Here is a 15111-nt window from a genome sequence, read left to right on the forward strand (position 1 = left end):
TTATTTTTTCCATAGACATATATAATTTATAGTTGTAATCGCATCATATGTAACACAATAGAGCCAGGCTTTTAAAAGGCATTCCTTTATATTTCCTGATAACATGATCTGGCAAACTTTCCCAGTGTGCTCATTTAATTAGTACATATTATATGAAATCCAGTGTATGCTAGAGGCCCATCAAAATGTTAAAATTCAGTGTATACCCCGTAAATATATATCACAAAAGGTATCTTTTACCCTAAAAATATAATTTTAAGACTGTAATTCACATTTATATGTTCCTTTTCATCTTACCTCTTCTCCAGACAGATAGTAGGCTGAGAGTAGTCCACCAACAAAGCGTATATTTACTTCAAAGACGGAAACTTCAGCATTCTGTGGAAACAAAATAAAGGGGGTTCATAGGTGAATGACAGTATACAATTGAAAAAAAAATCATTGTGATAAAGCATACTAGATTTTCAAATTCTTTTCAAATCTTATGCTTTCCCAGATAAATTTATATATAAGAGGGAAAAGTTCTGTCTCTTAACACTATGAAAATATATACAAATAGATAAAATAATTTTGACTCTTAAAATCACAATTTTAAAAATAAAAAGTTATTTCTTCTCTCTATTCAACAGCAGACACAATACTCAGTATTCTCTATTGGTGCAGATGCAAAAGGGCTGGAGCACTCTATTTTTCTATTCTGTGTTCTCCTTTTATTCATTTGCTTTTTCTTCCTGAAAGGCCATTCTGACTCATTATACTTTGGCTGGTAGTTCAACATTATTCTAGCCTTCTTTGCACATCATGTTGAAGTAGCACAGATAGAGTGCAAATCAGATTTTAAGAAAGGAGATTTGGTTCTAGTGCTGGTTCCCAACTTTCTGCCTGCAGCCTGGGATGGTCACACCTCTCAGAGAAGAAATTTCATCTTTGCATAAAGGAGATGATAATCGTAATATATGTTGTACTTTGATGAAACAGCTCTTGTTTACATCAATAAAAGCTTGCTATTAATATTATTATTATTTTATGCTAATATCTTTATATGTACTATGTCTCAATTCTCACACCAACCCTGTGAAATAATTGTTATTCTTATGTCTATTTTACAAATGTGGAAACTGAGATTTGAAGTGGTTACTGTGACTTTTTTAAGGTCAGACAACTAAAAGTGGTTGAATCAGGATTTGAACTTGAGTACTCCCATTTTTGGTCCAGGGCTCTGCTACCTTAACTTCTATATCACTGCATATAATAATGTACCAAGTCTCTTTATTAATGGTCATATAATTGTGGCAATAATTAGTAACTCTTGCCAATACTTTTCTTATTTTATGATATCTGACTACTAAATGGATTTGTCCCACATTCTGTTACTAGATAATTTAGCACAACTAACCTACAATAGATGTAAGGTACACTTCAAGCTGTAATTAGCTTCTTTTCATGTTCCTTGTGCCTACTCAGCAATTGTTCACTTCTGCGTAACATCAAACTATTTACTGATAACCATGGGGGATAACAGTAAACTATAATATATGGAGTCACTATCTAGCAGATAAACTTAGTCAAAGTCATAGAGATATTATTTCTTTTAACAAACATTCATTAACCAACTACTATGTGCCAGGCACTGTTGTAGGTTCTAGGGACATGGCAATGAAGACTAACAAGATCCTAAAACTCATGAAGTCTACATAATAGTGGGAGAAAACAGTTCCAAGGGGAAAAAAAAGGAGATATATTGTCACTTAATCCCTGCAGGCTCTCTCTAAAAAGATATAAGGATCCAATTTTTTCTTTAGCTAAAATATATATTTTTTTTAATTTCCTGCAAAAGGAAGATTATGAAAACTATTTAGGAGGGAGAATTACTGGGCCAAAGTTAGGCAAAAGCATCATAAAATAAAGACAGGTGAATTTGTTTAATTGTATTTAATTAAATGTATTTAATTATTTGCCAATTACAAATAATTTGTAATATGTATCTATTATAATTTGATTAAAAGCACTCTATATAGGTACGATTTATCTGTGAGGTGTATCACTCCGAATGAAGTTATGTAAATATTGGTAAAAGACTTAGTATTTCACAAAATTACTGACAAGGAAAAGAAAAGGGAATCCATTGATCTAATTTGGTTTACATAGCTATATTTCTTAAGTCTAAGGGTAACAATGTCTGATAGTAAAATCTAATGAATTTAAACCCTCAAATTATATCACTCTCAATTTGTACTTTTGTTTTTCAGTTATTCTACATTTGTTTTTCAGTTATTCTACATTTATGCCTATTGAGCCTGTTAAGATAATTTTATATTCTTACTTTGACTATGGGTTCATTTGACATGTATTTTCTCTTCTTCCTATAAAAAATGTAGATAATCCGGACTTTCATACAGAGTATCTGATAAGAATTATTGCAAGGTAGAGGACTCAGGAATGTCAAATACTGCTAGAAATTTATGTTCAGCTAGACATTCATCACCTGTTGGGTACAGCTGTTCAACCAGTTATTGATCCAGCAATGTATTCTAGAACCTAAATTCTATTTATCTTGCTCTACCTGTAAGACGTTGAGAGGTGATCCTGCAAAGTGCCATACTCAAGGTCAGTTGCTTTGTCTTTTAAATTTCATGGATCTAATAGTCTAGCAAGTCTAAGAAGCAAATCTGGCTGTTAGTGAATCCAGGCAGCATACCAGTGATTGCTGTGTCCTTGTCTTTAAACATCTTGCTCAGGAATGTCACATTACCATTAGTAGTACTCAATAGTCATCACATTTCCCTCCTTTTGAAAACCAGAATGACATCTGAATTCCCAACATAATTTTTCCTCCTTCCCTTTTTTTCAAAGTTAAATCTAAATTATTTAGAAAATTTAAGAGCTCTTTCAGCTTTCTGGGATATACTACATTTTAGGTAAGGAGACTGAAATTTAGATAGATACTCTAGGTCACTCTTTATAGACCCTTAGATGAAAAGGACTAAGAAGATAATTTTCCCACTATAACAGACTGGTTGGCTATATTGGGGGCAACAACTATAAAAACATTACACTAGAGCCAGAAAGACCTGAGGCTGAAGGCTGGTTCAGGAGCTAGCCGAATGTGCGGTCCCAGGCAAGTGACTTATTTTCCCTGAATCTTGGTTTTCTCGTTTGTATAAAGAGACAATGCATTCCTTACAAGGCACTGTGAGTCTGTGACTGTAAAGTACTGTGCACAATGCCTGGCACAGCTAAAGCATTCAATAGAGAGCTGCTACCATTACCACTCTACAGAAGCTCAGCCTAAATTACTTTCCACAGAGGTTACTAAAAAATCAGAAACTCTAGAATCATAATGTGCAAAATTCTACAGTGCAAACTGATACATCTTCTCTGAACCCTCAGGGGAATCTTATTTCTCAGTGGTTAAAAACCCTCTTTTGAAATATATAGTATCCTGACCAAACTTCCTTTTGGATTTCATGTACTTTATGAGATATCTGGATTTTTAAAAGTGAATTTTTACAATCTGAGGTTTTAGGCCATTTTTATAAACTTCTGATTCTGAGTTCCATTAAAATAATCTTATTAAATTTAAGTGAACATATTCCTCCTATTAATATCCATGCAGTGTCTTTTAAGATGTTCTAAAACTTCTCCAGTGACTCACCCTAATGACAGAAGAGGACAGCATGTAAAGGAGGGGAAACCCAAACAGCTTGTAATACTAAAATCTTATGTGATTTAGCCTAACAATTAATGTGAATTTTGCAGTCTCCTTCATCTGTGTTTGCTTTAAAGTAAAATTAACTTCCTTAAATCTTTAAGTAAGGTTGCATCTCAGGAATACAGCTTCTAGTATACAGTTGCACGTGAGTGTCAGCTTGAGAAGCAAATCCAGTCTTCTATTTAAATTGCATGTACCTATTGGTTAATATCACAACTGATGAACAAGTGGAAGTTGGAAGTTTTTGGCTAATAGCATATTCACAAAAAAATCCGAGTTGGAGAAACTGCTCTTTCATTTCGACTTTCCTCTACCAAAGCCTTTGAATCAAAGAACACACAAGCAGATTCATATATAAATTAATAAAATATATAGCATAACTAAGTTTACATCTAATATCAAGAGGTAAGTCTTACAAATCATGGAAAATTTAGGCCTCAGTATTAATCTTTCATATTGTCTTGGGCATTTTAGACTGATAATTTTCACCTTAAGTGTTTATCCTTTTCCCAATATTTCTGTCCTGATTTACTATAGAGATATGTAAAATTATTAGATAGAGGGATAAAGACTGCTAAAAGCAAAAAAAAGCTTAATGAGTCATGTTGTATATCTCTCTCAATCCTTAACATTATGCTCCCTCTCTACTGGGAAAGGCTTCCTTCAAATCAACAGATCATGAGCTCATGGGCATGAAGAACCTAACTGGGCAAAAGGGAAAGTGAATATTTCAAAATCTCTTGTTTCAAAACAAGTGCCTGGAAGACCAGTCTCCTCCTGCTAGACAACATAGGTTTCAAACAACTCAGAGAAATTTATTAGGTTGTAGTTTTTATAAGCAACTTATTCACTAACATTACCTACAAAATGATCTATTTTAACAGATCTCAGCTTCCCCTGAAGAATAGATATATTATTTCTTTGCACCTTCAAGCCTTATGATAATTTAGAATCAAACTCGTGCCAGATTTCTTAGTTGTTATCCTATGACTCCACAGAGCCACCTGATTGCATTAAACTGAAAAACTATTGGAAAAGAACTTTTATTTTCCAAAATATATTAATTCTATTTTGAGTGATACTAGTTCTTACAGGCTTTTTTTTTTTTTCTTTTGCATGTAATGCTTTGAGGTCATTTTGCTCGCTCTCTTTAAAAGGGACTCTCTCTCAGAGGCTACTCATTTGCTAGCTATTCCTCCCAACTCCCTGTCAGTGTTCTACTCAATGAATTACCGTATAAGCCTGTGTTTCTCAGGCTGTTCCCATATATAATACACAAGCAAGTTGCCCCACTACAAACCAACACAACTATGTTTAGTAACAACTGCTTGACTATAGTACAATATTAACTGTATGTAAGAATATCCCACTAGGATGCAATACGGTAACTATGTTTAATAATAACTGTCCACTACTAACATATATGATAATTATGCTTTACCTTACAGAGAAACATGTTGGAAACAACATGAGACTTCTCAAAGCCACTGATTAATGACAGGTAATTGCCTATAAGCCTTGCCTATGTTTAGGCTTAGTATATACCTTTATTTATAAATGGTACTTCCAAGTGTGTGTTTATTAACATTTTGAGGATTAGGAATAAGTATAAAGCTCATTTTAACAGATTAGATGGCAATATTAAACAGTGTTATATAAGTAACATATTTCCTAGCATCTTTTAGTTTCATATTTAAGTAACATGACAAACCTTTTAGGATGAACAAAGTGTAAGTTCTCTTGGCCAAACAGATAGGCAAATATCCATCTTCTCTATGTTAATAAGTTAGTTTTACCATGCAGGTTTAGAAAGGCCCTCAAGTAGCAATTCAAACCATCACTAATGACTGAGAGAGAACAGCTCAGTATCCTCTCCAAGCGAAAACTCAAATCATTACTCTAGGTAGGCACTGATTAGCATTCAGATGGAAAATACTGAATAACTCTATTCGACACGATAATAAACTTAGTTATTGCACTCACTGGGATGTAATGGTGCTCTGAGACCTTTTACAAGAGCAATACTGAGGCAAAGGTCACTTCTTTCACGCTCTGTGGCATGGAGCTCTGGACCTACTCCAAATACTCATTCAGGCATTTGAAAAGATCCAAAGTGGCTTCTTGAGGTCAATTTACAACCTTCAGATAGGGAATCCTAAAGCTATTTTCCTGAAAATTAGGGTGACATTCTGACTGGATAAGAGAACAGTTTAGATCTTTAAACTGAAAAATAAAGTCACTTTTGCCACAGGACCTCTGTTATCTAAAACATACAGTATTCATTACAACCAAAGGCACAATCTAGGCATGTGCCAAAGATCATATCTCAATGTGTTGCTAGTTAGTGTCTGGGGCAAGCTAATTATCTCCTTTGTCATTCTCAAAGCTTGGCCTTTCATACAGAGATATCACTTTACTGCAATGTAGAGAAAAAGCTTTTTAAGGATAATTTTAATATTGCTTTGGCTTTTACTAAAGGTTTATATAAGAACTTGTTATCTGGAGAAAATTTCTACATATTCTATAAAATTCATTACTGAAGACAGTTTTCAATATTTATCATGTAAGGATCTAGGTAATCAATACTTCTTTAAAGTGCTGGTAAAGAACAGAAACTCAGTATTGAATTTAGAAATGCCAAATTCTTGAAGGAAATTCTTGATCATCTGTCCTTATGTTAATGATCTTCCTGTATTAGGAGCCACCACAAATCCATTTTAGAAGTAGGTTTAGGTAAAAACAAGTAGATCAACTGTACTTGAACTCCAGATCATTTCAACTATATAAAAATATGAAACAACACAGCTACTCTTGTACCCTGGCAACTTGTCTTCTAGCTAAGTACATTGGGAAATAGGACAAAAAAGCTTGACTTCTCATTCTTTCAATTAATATTTATTGGATACCTATGGAACAATGAACTTAACGAGTACTACATACTTAACCTTGCAGGACTCAAATTTCTGGCTGCCTATGTATTTCCAAACTCTTAGCATTTCCTCTCCAATAAAAACAGGATCAAACCACAATTCTTACTTGCTGCATGATTTTGGGAAGATTAAGCAAACATCTCTTCATCTACAAAAATAGGGGAAATATCATTTACCTTGTATGGTTGTCACAAACACTAAATGAGATAATCTATGAAAAAATTACCTAGCATAATCCTTGGTATATCTGAGTACTTTTTAAAAATAGCTTCCTCTTTCTTTTCTTCTTCTTCTTCTTTTTTTTTTTTAAGAAAACCCAAACCTAGGTAGGTATTCTAACTACTTTTCCTCCAATAGGCTATAAGATCCAGGAGGGTAAGTATCTAACCCTTAAAAGGTATTTAGTAAATAATTACTACATGAATAAATTAATGAATATGTAATGGATAACCAAGGATCTGTTTTACATTCTTTGTCACAGGCTTATTTTTAAAATTAAAACCAGAAAACTCATCTACTGGAATGTATCCTTAGAGTTTTCTGCCCAGATCTAAGTGCCTCTACAGACACTTGAACTGAATATAAAGCTTCACCTATGAAGCCCCTGCTCCTACATGTTATCCCAGTGAGTTATTTTAAGCCAGTTTTTAAAGCCATTTGAACTTCATGCTACCAAGTATGAAAACTGAATCAACTGGCTATGCCTTAATTAAAAGAAAATGAGTTTTAGTTAATGATAGTATAAACCAATAAAAACCATTTACTTTTACACTTTTAAATGATGTGAATTGAATATTTCACATATAAACAAACTTATTCTTGACCATAAGATGTATATATAATCCAGGAGAAGCATAGGATAAACCAACTCTCAACAGAAGTATTTCTATTTCAGTTTCATTCTTTTTTTTCCCTTGCAATAAAATTTGGATGCATTAACTTTTTTTTCAATACTCTCACACTGTTAATTAAAATACATTATTAGGAAAAAGTGTTAATTTAAAAATGTAGTAATTTACCCAAGCTGGAATGATACTACATATTAATCCTAAAAATATGTTTTCTGTCGTTGCTTAAGTTTTCCAATTTCTCCTTCCTTCAGATAAATGGAAATTTTTTCTCAGTGTTTTCAGAAAGAAAACTGTGTAATTATTGACACAATCACTTGAATATCTGGATAGAATGAGGAATGTAAGACAGATTCTCATATGTGACATATTAAAACCAATTAGAAAACAATAAGCTGCAGAGCTTTATAATGCAATGACTAGGGAAGCAAATCAATATGCTTTCTTGAACTTATATTTGTTATTAATTTTAATATGGGTAGTACTATCATTTGGAAGTTATTCCTAAGCTTTTTTAAAAAGGAAAAAACTGACAATAAGCAAAGAGAAAACAACAAATATGTTTCAAGACTCTCACTGGCGGAATAGCATAATAAACAGAAATTTGAGCCTATGGCTCTGATTTTTAAGAGCATGTTTTTAAAGTTCGTTTTCAAAGGTAAAGCCCCAAATTATCAATAGCAGTTTTAAATAATATTTTACACAAAATTCTGTCAACTAATTAGATAAAGTCTCATTAAAAAACCAAAACTACAATTTTATGTAAACAAAAAAAACTTCAAAGTTCAGTATCTGAGCTAAAAAACAAAGGAAAAACTAAACTATAGTTTTGGAAATGAGTATTCCTCTCTCTTTGAATTAAAAACATATCTTATAAGAAAGCCAAGGAATGTGCTCTTCACTTCCACATCATCTGCTATCTACCATTAGATCCCCTCTGCTTCCTCACAGGTCCCCACGGTCCATGGAACATTCAAGTCCCCTGGCTGTGGTCTGAGGCCAGCCAACTGTCTTCTGATACCTTGCCATTACCCTGAGAGGTCTTTGTGTTTAGTCTTTTTAAATAAATGACTCCAGAGTTTCTCAGACTACCACTGGTGGTTCAAGCAAAGAACTGTACCAGTATTGGGGGACGTGCGGGGCAGCAGTACTGTAATTATCAGACAGACTGACCCAAGGATCAACAAGAGACGTGGACATTATTCAGGACCAGTGTCACTAAAGTCTGTTTTCCTGTCTTCCATCATTAGATGTTGGAGGAACCTAGTTCTCATTTCCCTACCTTTTAGTGATGACACACACACACACACACACACACACACATTCTGAATTCTCTCTCCCATATATAGCTCAAGACAAACCCATAATTATTTAAAGGTAGGTGGCTGAATTTACTAATAATAAGAAGGCAGGACAAAAGTACTATTCTGAGAGAACCCTCAAAAAAAAAAAACAAAAACCAAAACCCCCAATTTGTTCCCATTATCTTAGTTTTTCATACTCAGTTGCCAATATCAGAGCTCCCACTGGTCATTCCAATCAAATAGCTATATAACTTTGAGCAAATCACTAGTTCTTTGGGCCTGTTTTCTTGTCTTTAAAAGAGCTGAAAGCATAAAGCATTGACTTCCAAAGTCTCTTTATACTGGAATACTGTCTCCTTTCTATTCTGAATTCAATTATAAGTCAGATTAAACACAGACTCATTTGCTTGTCCGTTTAGGCAGTGATCTCCAAAATGGGGTATACCTTGCAATTAATTAGAGGAGTAGAAACAATATATTAAAACTTTCAATTTATATACATTTTTAATTCAAAGAGAGAGGAAAAAGACTCAGCTTTAATGATCTTTATTATTCTGAATAACAACGCTGTCCTTATTTGGTCTGTGGGAGAATAAGAGCTCCAGAAAGCATGAGGTTGCTCAAAAAATTAAAAATAGAACTACCATATGATCCAGCAATTCTACTTCTGAGTATTTACCTAAAGAAAACAAAACACTAATTTGAAGAGATATATGCACCCCTATGTTCACTGCAGCACTATTTACAATAGCCAAGATATGGAAGCAACCTAAGTGCCCATCAATAGATGAATGGAGAAAGAAGATGTGGTACATGTAGATAATTAAATATTACTCAGCCATAAAAATGAATGAAATATTGCCATTTGCAACAACGTGAATGGACATAGAGGGTATTAGACTAAGTAAAATAAATCAGACAGAGAAAGACAAATACTATGTGATTTTAATTACATGTAGAATCTAAAAATCAAAAGAAACAGAACAAAACAAAACAGAAACAGACTCATAGCTACGGAAACAAACTGGTGGTTACCAGAGGGCAGAGGGGTTGGGGAGCAGGAGGAATAGATGAAGAGGATTAAGAAGTACAAAGTCCCAGTTATTAAAAAAAATAAGTTATGGAGACAAAATATACAGCATAGGGAATAAAGTCAATAATACTGTAATAATGATGTATGGTAACAGATGGTAACTAGACTTACTGTGAACATCATGATGTGAAAACAATACCTGTATTATAGGGTTGTTGTCGGACTTGAACAAGAATACTTAGCACATGTAGGTCTCAATAAATATTAATTCTTTTCTTACTTTTAAATTGCCAAAAAACAAAGATATATATTTATATAGTAAGGGAGGGAAATTATTAATACATTATGATACTGTATAAAAGTTGCTTTATTTGTTTCTGCTGGGGTACAACACAATAATCTGTCCCACGAAAGACAAAATTTATCCATGTTAACTGAGATTTAAGAACTGAATTGGTAACTTTTAACTTACCACATTAAAATCTAGATTTTTTTGAACCCATGACTTTGCATCTTCAAATTCATCTTTCATTTCCATAATAAAAAGTGTATCCAGAGCATCTACTATTGTTGCTCCTTTGATATTACCTGAAAATGTGAGAAAAAAAATTTTATTCAATAAATTACTTTTGATGGACAAATGCATATAAATCGACCATATCTTGGAAAAGGAGAAAGTAATACTGAATTTATTAATAAACAGTGATATGAATACAGTCTAAAATTCTTTCAGTGAAGGAAAATTTAAAAAATACACTAAAGCCAAACTAAAAATTATCGCAGGCTACAGATTGATACATTAATCTTTAAAGTTTCTTCTGAGTTGTAGGAATTAAATCTGTTAGAAATTTCATTTGTGATTGCATTCTTTAGCACAAAAAAAAACAGACCTAAAATAAGGGAGCAACACACATTAATTTTAATGTAATTATATCAAAGTGCACCTGTGTAAAACTGTTTCAATAGAATTAGATCTAAAATTATTTAGTGATAGTTCTAAGAAATACTACTCTAAAATGGAATTCCACTCCCTCTTTGAAGCCCTGTCTGATCCTAACCTCCCCTCCCACCTACCTAGCCAATCAGTCCTGACTCTCTGATCTATGTCCTCTGAACTCCCTTAGCTTTACATTGTTCTCGCAGAAGACTTTCTGTCTTCCATAATTACTTGTATGCATCTCTTTTAGTCTGTAAACCTCCTTAGAATAGAAGTCATGCCTTGTTTATCTCCACATGCCATAGTAAGAGACTTAGTAGGTTTTTAATGTTCAATAATAAATTTAAAAACCATCAACGTATTAACAGAAAACCAAATAATCTCTTTGACTACGGCAAATTTACATATAATTGATTCTTAATGATACAAGAAACTTTCATAGAGATAAAAGCAAAAATGGAATTACATTTAAAAAGTAAACAATGAAAAAATAAAGTCTTCTGAGTCTGCCTGAAGTTTCCAAATGTCTTGCTTCAATTGCTCATTGTCCATGTTATCTGGTGGCCATGTCCTGAAAATTCTAAAATCACTTCAACCGCTACTAACTCAGGTTTAGGCTCTTTTCATCTTTAAACTGTGTTGCTGTGATAGATCAAACAGTCTTTCTTCCACTCTTCCTAGCTCTGTTTTCATAATGCCCTCCTCTTTACCTGAAATCCTACTGATTCCTCAGAACTTCATATGAATATCTACAGAATCACTAAATACTTTAATAATTCAGCATTTATACATAAGTCTTATGCAGTAGGCCTTAAACTCTGCAAAGACTTGTATTGTGTTTATTAACACCAGGGATGGAAGTAGAGCCAAACACATGGAAGGTCCTAAATAAACAGAAAAGCCAAAATAAATAGAAAAGTATAAAAGTATAAATAAATAGTATAGTGACTAGCAACACAGACTCTGGCTTTAGCCACACCGAGGGGTTCAAGTCCCAGGTCAGCCAATTAGTGGGTGGCTAACACTGGGCAAGCTATTCTCTGAGCTTCATTTTTCTCAACTATAAAATGTGTATAATAATGAGGTTAACTGAAATGATGCATGAATGACACTTGGCACAGTGTCAGCTGACACTGTTGTTCATTATATGATTTATATATGCATACTATTTAACAATTTTGGTTAAAATATAGAAAGTCATGCTTTCTATGGTGAATTCGAAAGTATCAGAGTAAGACTCCATTCCCTTCATCTCGTTAGTTATAGACAAAATTGTGGGAGTTAAAAAGGAATTGAGAGCAGTGGAAAGAATACTGGGTAGCTCTATGACCCAAGGAACCCATCTCCTTCTTTGACTTAGCTTCCTCACCTGCACAACAGCAATGTTATCAGTACCCACAATACCAATCAGAGGGATGCTGTGAGGACAAAATGTAATAAAGCATGCCAAAGTGGATAAACGGAAGTTCAAATAACTAACTTAACCCACTCTCACTTTCTCTTTCATGGCACTGATAGGAGAAACCTAGATCCAAAATAGAGAGTCACTGAGATATAGTGAAGATCACCACAGCTGGCTGCCTTGGCCGGCTTATTGATAAAGACAGAAAGAACATTTATCTGATAGGAAGCAGCTAAGGCAGCCAACCAAATGCTCCCCTGCTGGGTATCACCCTGGGATCTAGAAATCATGATGCTGCACCCATGTCCATTAAATGAGAATCTATAGAAGTGTGTGCCAGGTATCAGTATTTTTCTAGAGTATGAAAGTGGTTCTAATATGTAGCTAGTGCTCTGTCTGAAGGACACACTATGCACAGTCCTTGTAGATACCTCTATCAGCTGTGTAAGTTTCCTAGCAACATGGCCTGAATGGTCACACAGACTTCTCCACCACCCACAAGTTCAGTCAATTAGAAAAGTTACTGTCATTTGTATTGTGACAAGCGACACAAAGCATATTCTACTCACCAAACAAACTGCTCGAATGGCCTTCCTTTGATATAGGTTTCAGTTCATTTAATCCCCAGGCATAACTTTTATAATTATTCCAAGCATGTTTCATCATCTGAGAGAAGAAATGAAAACGGGATTATAATTTGAATTTGAGATGTTCCTGCCACAAAATAGATTATATGTTAAAGACCTAAAGGTTAAAATATTAAAACTCGCTGCTTAGTTAAAAAGATGATGATGAATTAAAATGGTGACAATGGTATGAATAAGCTGGAACACACACACACATCCATATGGCCCCTTTATGTTTACAAATGAAGATTTCTTTTTTTTAAATTCATTTAATCCTATTTAAGATACACATCATTTCAAAAGTTAGTTTCCAACAACAGAAATTTAGCTTATCCCTAAAAGGACGAACCATTCTTACATTTATCTATTTCATTCTCATGATAGCTTAAATCTGCAAAGACTATATTTAAAATTCATATTTTTGTACAAGGTTCTCTGTACTTTGTCAACCTCAAGGTATATATATCACAAAATCCAAGACAAATATCCAAGGTTATCACTTTAAACACTTTGATGTATCTTGACCAAGTCTATACAGAGAAGTATTTTAAATATCTACAGGAAATAAAAAATTTAAACTCTATGGTTATATCTAGATTTTGGAAAACTTCAGCTTATTTTAATATAAGCAATCTTTAATTTTATATATATGTGTGCATACCTATGTAACTGAAGACTGATATATTCCCAATCCAGACTCCTTATAACAGGAATCTTTTTAAAGGCCAAACTTTTCTGTCACCAATTAGTTGCATATCTTTTTTCTTTTATTATTTTAAACAAAATTAATTCCTCTACATATAATAAAGACCAAATGAATTTCTCCTGGCTTATAGACAAAGTTCTGATCTACTGTGCTATATTAACTAGATATTAACTCTACTAGATATTAACTCTAGTAGAAAGTGAATGATTTTCAAGGGGAGAAATTATTCCAAGAGCCTGCTAAAATGGTTGTATAACTATTGTATAATAGTTGTATCAATTTTTTTCAAAGAATATATATAATTATGTTTGTATACATTTTTTAAAAAGGGGGACTCCTCACCTGTCTAGAACCTATTCATGAAACAATTCCCAACCCATTAGCAACAGTAATTAAATTATAAATACAATCTGAAAATGTTCTAATATGGCTCCATATTTAAAAGTATCTTAAAAAGCATCACATAAATTATAAATACTACATAAGGGCTGTTTATCACTATTTATCTTCAGTGAGATCAATGCAATTTTATTAACAACAAAGTCTTCATATGTCCCTGAACACAATAATTGATATCTTTAACCAATGTATATTATCTTCCTATCTCACACTATTGCTACTAATAAGAGCTACCAGAATCTGCATCCATATGTTCATAGCAGTATTAGTTACAATAGTCAAGACATGGAAGCAACTTAAGTGTCCATCCAATGAAGGACTGTATGATGATATGGTACATATAGACAATGTAATACTACTCAGACATAAAAAGATTAAATATTGCTACTTGCAACAACATAGATGGATTTTAAGATTATTACGCTCAGTGAAATAAGTCATACAGAAAAGGACAAAAAAACTAAAAGTAACAAAGAAACAAAACAATAACGACAACAAAAACAAACAGATACAGACAACAGAATGGTACCTACTGGAGGGGAAAGGGGTGATGGGAGGGAAAAGTGGGTAAAGGGGGTCGAATACATGGTAACAGAAGAAAACCAGATTCCAGGTGGTGAGCATGCAACTGAGTACACAGATGCTGAATTACAATGTTGTACATCTGAAATTTATGTTATTAACCAATGTTACACCAATAAATTTAATTAAAAATTTAAAAAAGGAAAGCTATCTGCTGAGAACTCTGATAAATGCTCTTCATTCAGTATTGTACTCAATTCTGGTTGCAACCCTATGAAATATGTTGCATTACCATTGTCTGATAGATTAAGAAGCCAAGGCTTGGAAGTTAAAACACTAACAACTTTGCTCAAAGTCATGACATTTCTCCACAGCTGAGGAGCCAGGGTTCATCCCAGTGTTGTCCTGACTCCAAAGCCCATCGCATTATCCAACATACTGCATCGTCTTCCTTTAATGAGTCAGTGCCAGAATCTTTTGATGAACCAGACTGTTGATCTTCCAACAACCAATAAAATGTGTATAAGATAGTATTTTCAAGATCTTTTCTTTAAATTAATTTTATTGGAAAGTATAATAAACTTGTGGGTAAAATAACCTGATTGATAATCCCTATAATACCACGCATTAAGTCACACAATCATGGATGAGTCACAGTTTTTATGAGACTCTCTTTATTTGAAAAATTGAGA

General features: G+C 33.4%; 1 protein-coding gene across 3 annotated transcripts in view; it reads right to left on the reverse strand.

Moving 5' to 3' along the window:
• Positions 1 to 15111, reverse strand: part of MAN1A1 (mannosidase alpha class 1A member 1) — a 140347-nt gene that overhangs the window by 85818 nt on the left and 39418 nt on the right. For all 3 annotated transcript variants that reach the window (XM_039871427.1, XM_039871408.1, XM_039871418.1), the window contains 3 exons: positions 12736 to 12832; positions 10300 to 10415; positions 298 to 378 (listed from right to left, as the gene is read on the reverse strand). In XM_039871427.1, the coding sequence (XP_039727361.1) occupies positions 298 to 378; positions 10300 to 10415; positions 12736 to 12832 (294 nt within the window). The remainder of the gene's footprint in view (positions 1 to 297; positions 379 to 10299; positions 10416 to 12735; positions 12833 to 15111) is intronic.

This window comes from Pteropus medius, unplaced genomic scaffold (genome assembly GCF_902729225.1).
Source record: "Pteropus medius unplaced genomic scaffold, Ma_sr-lr_union100, whole genome shotgun sequence".
NCBI classification, from domain to species: Eukaryota; Metazoa; Chordata; class Mammalia; order Chiroptera; family Pteropodidae; genus Pteropus; species Pteropus medius.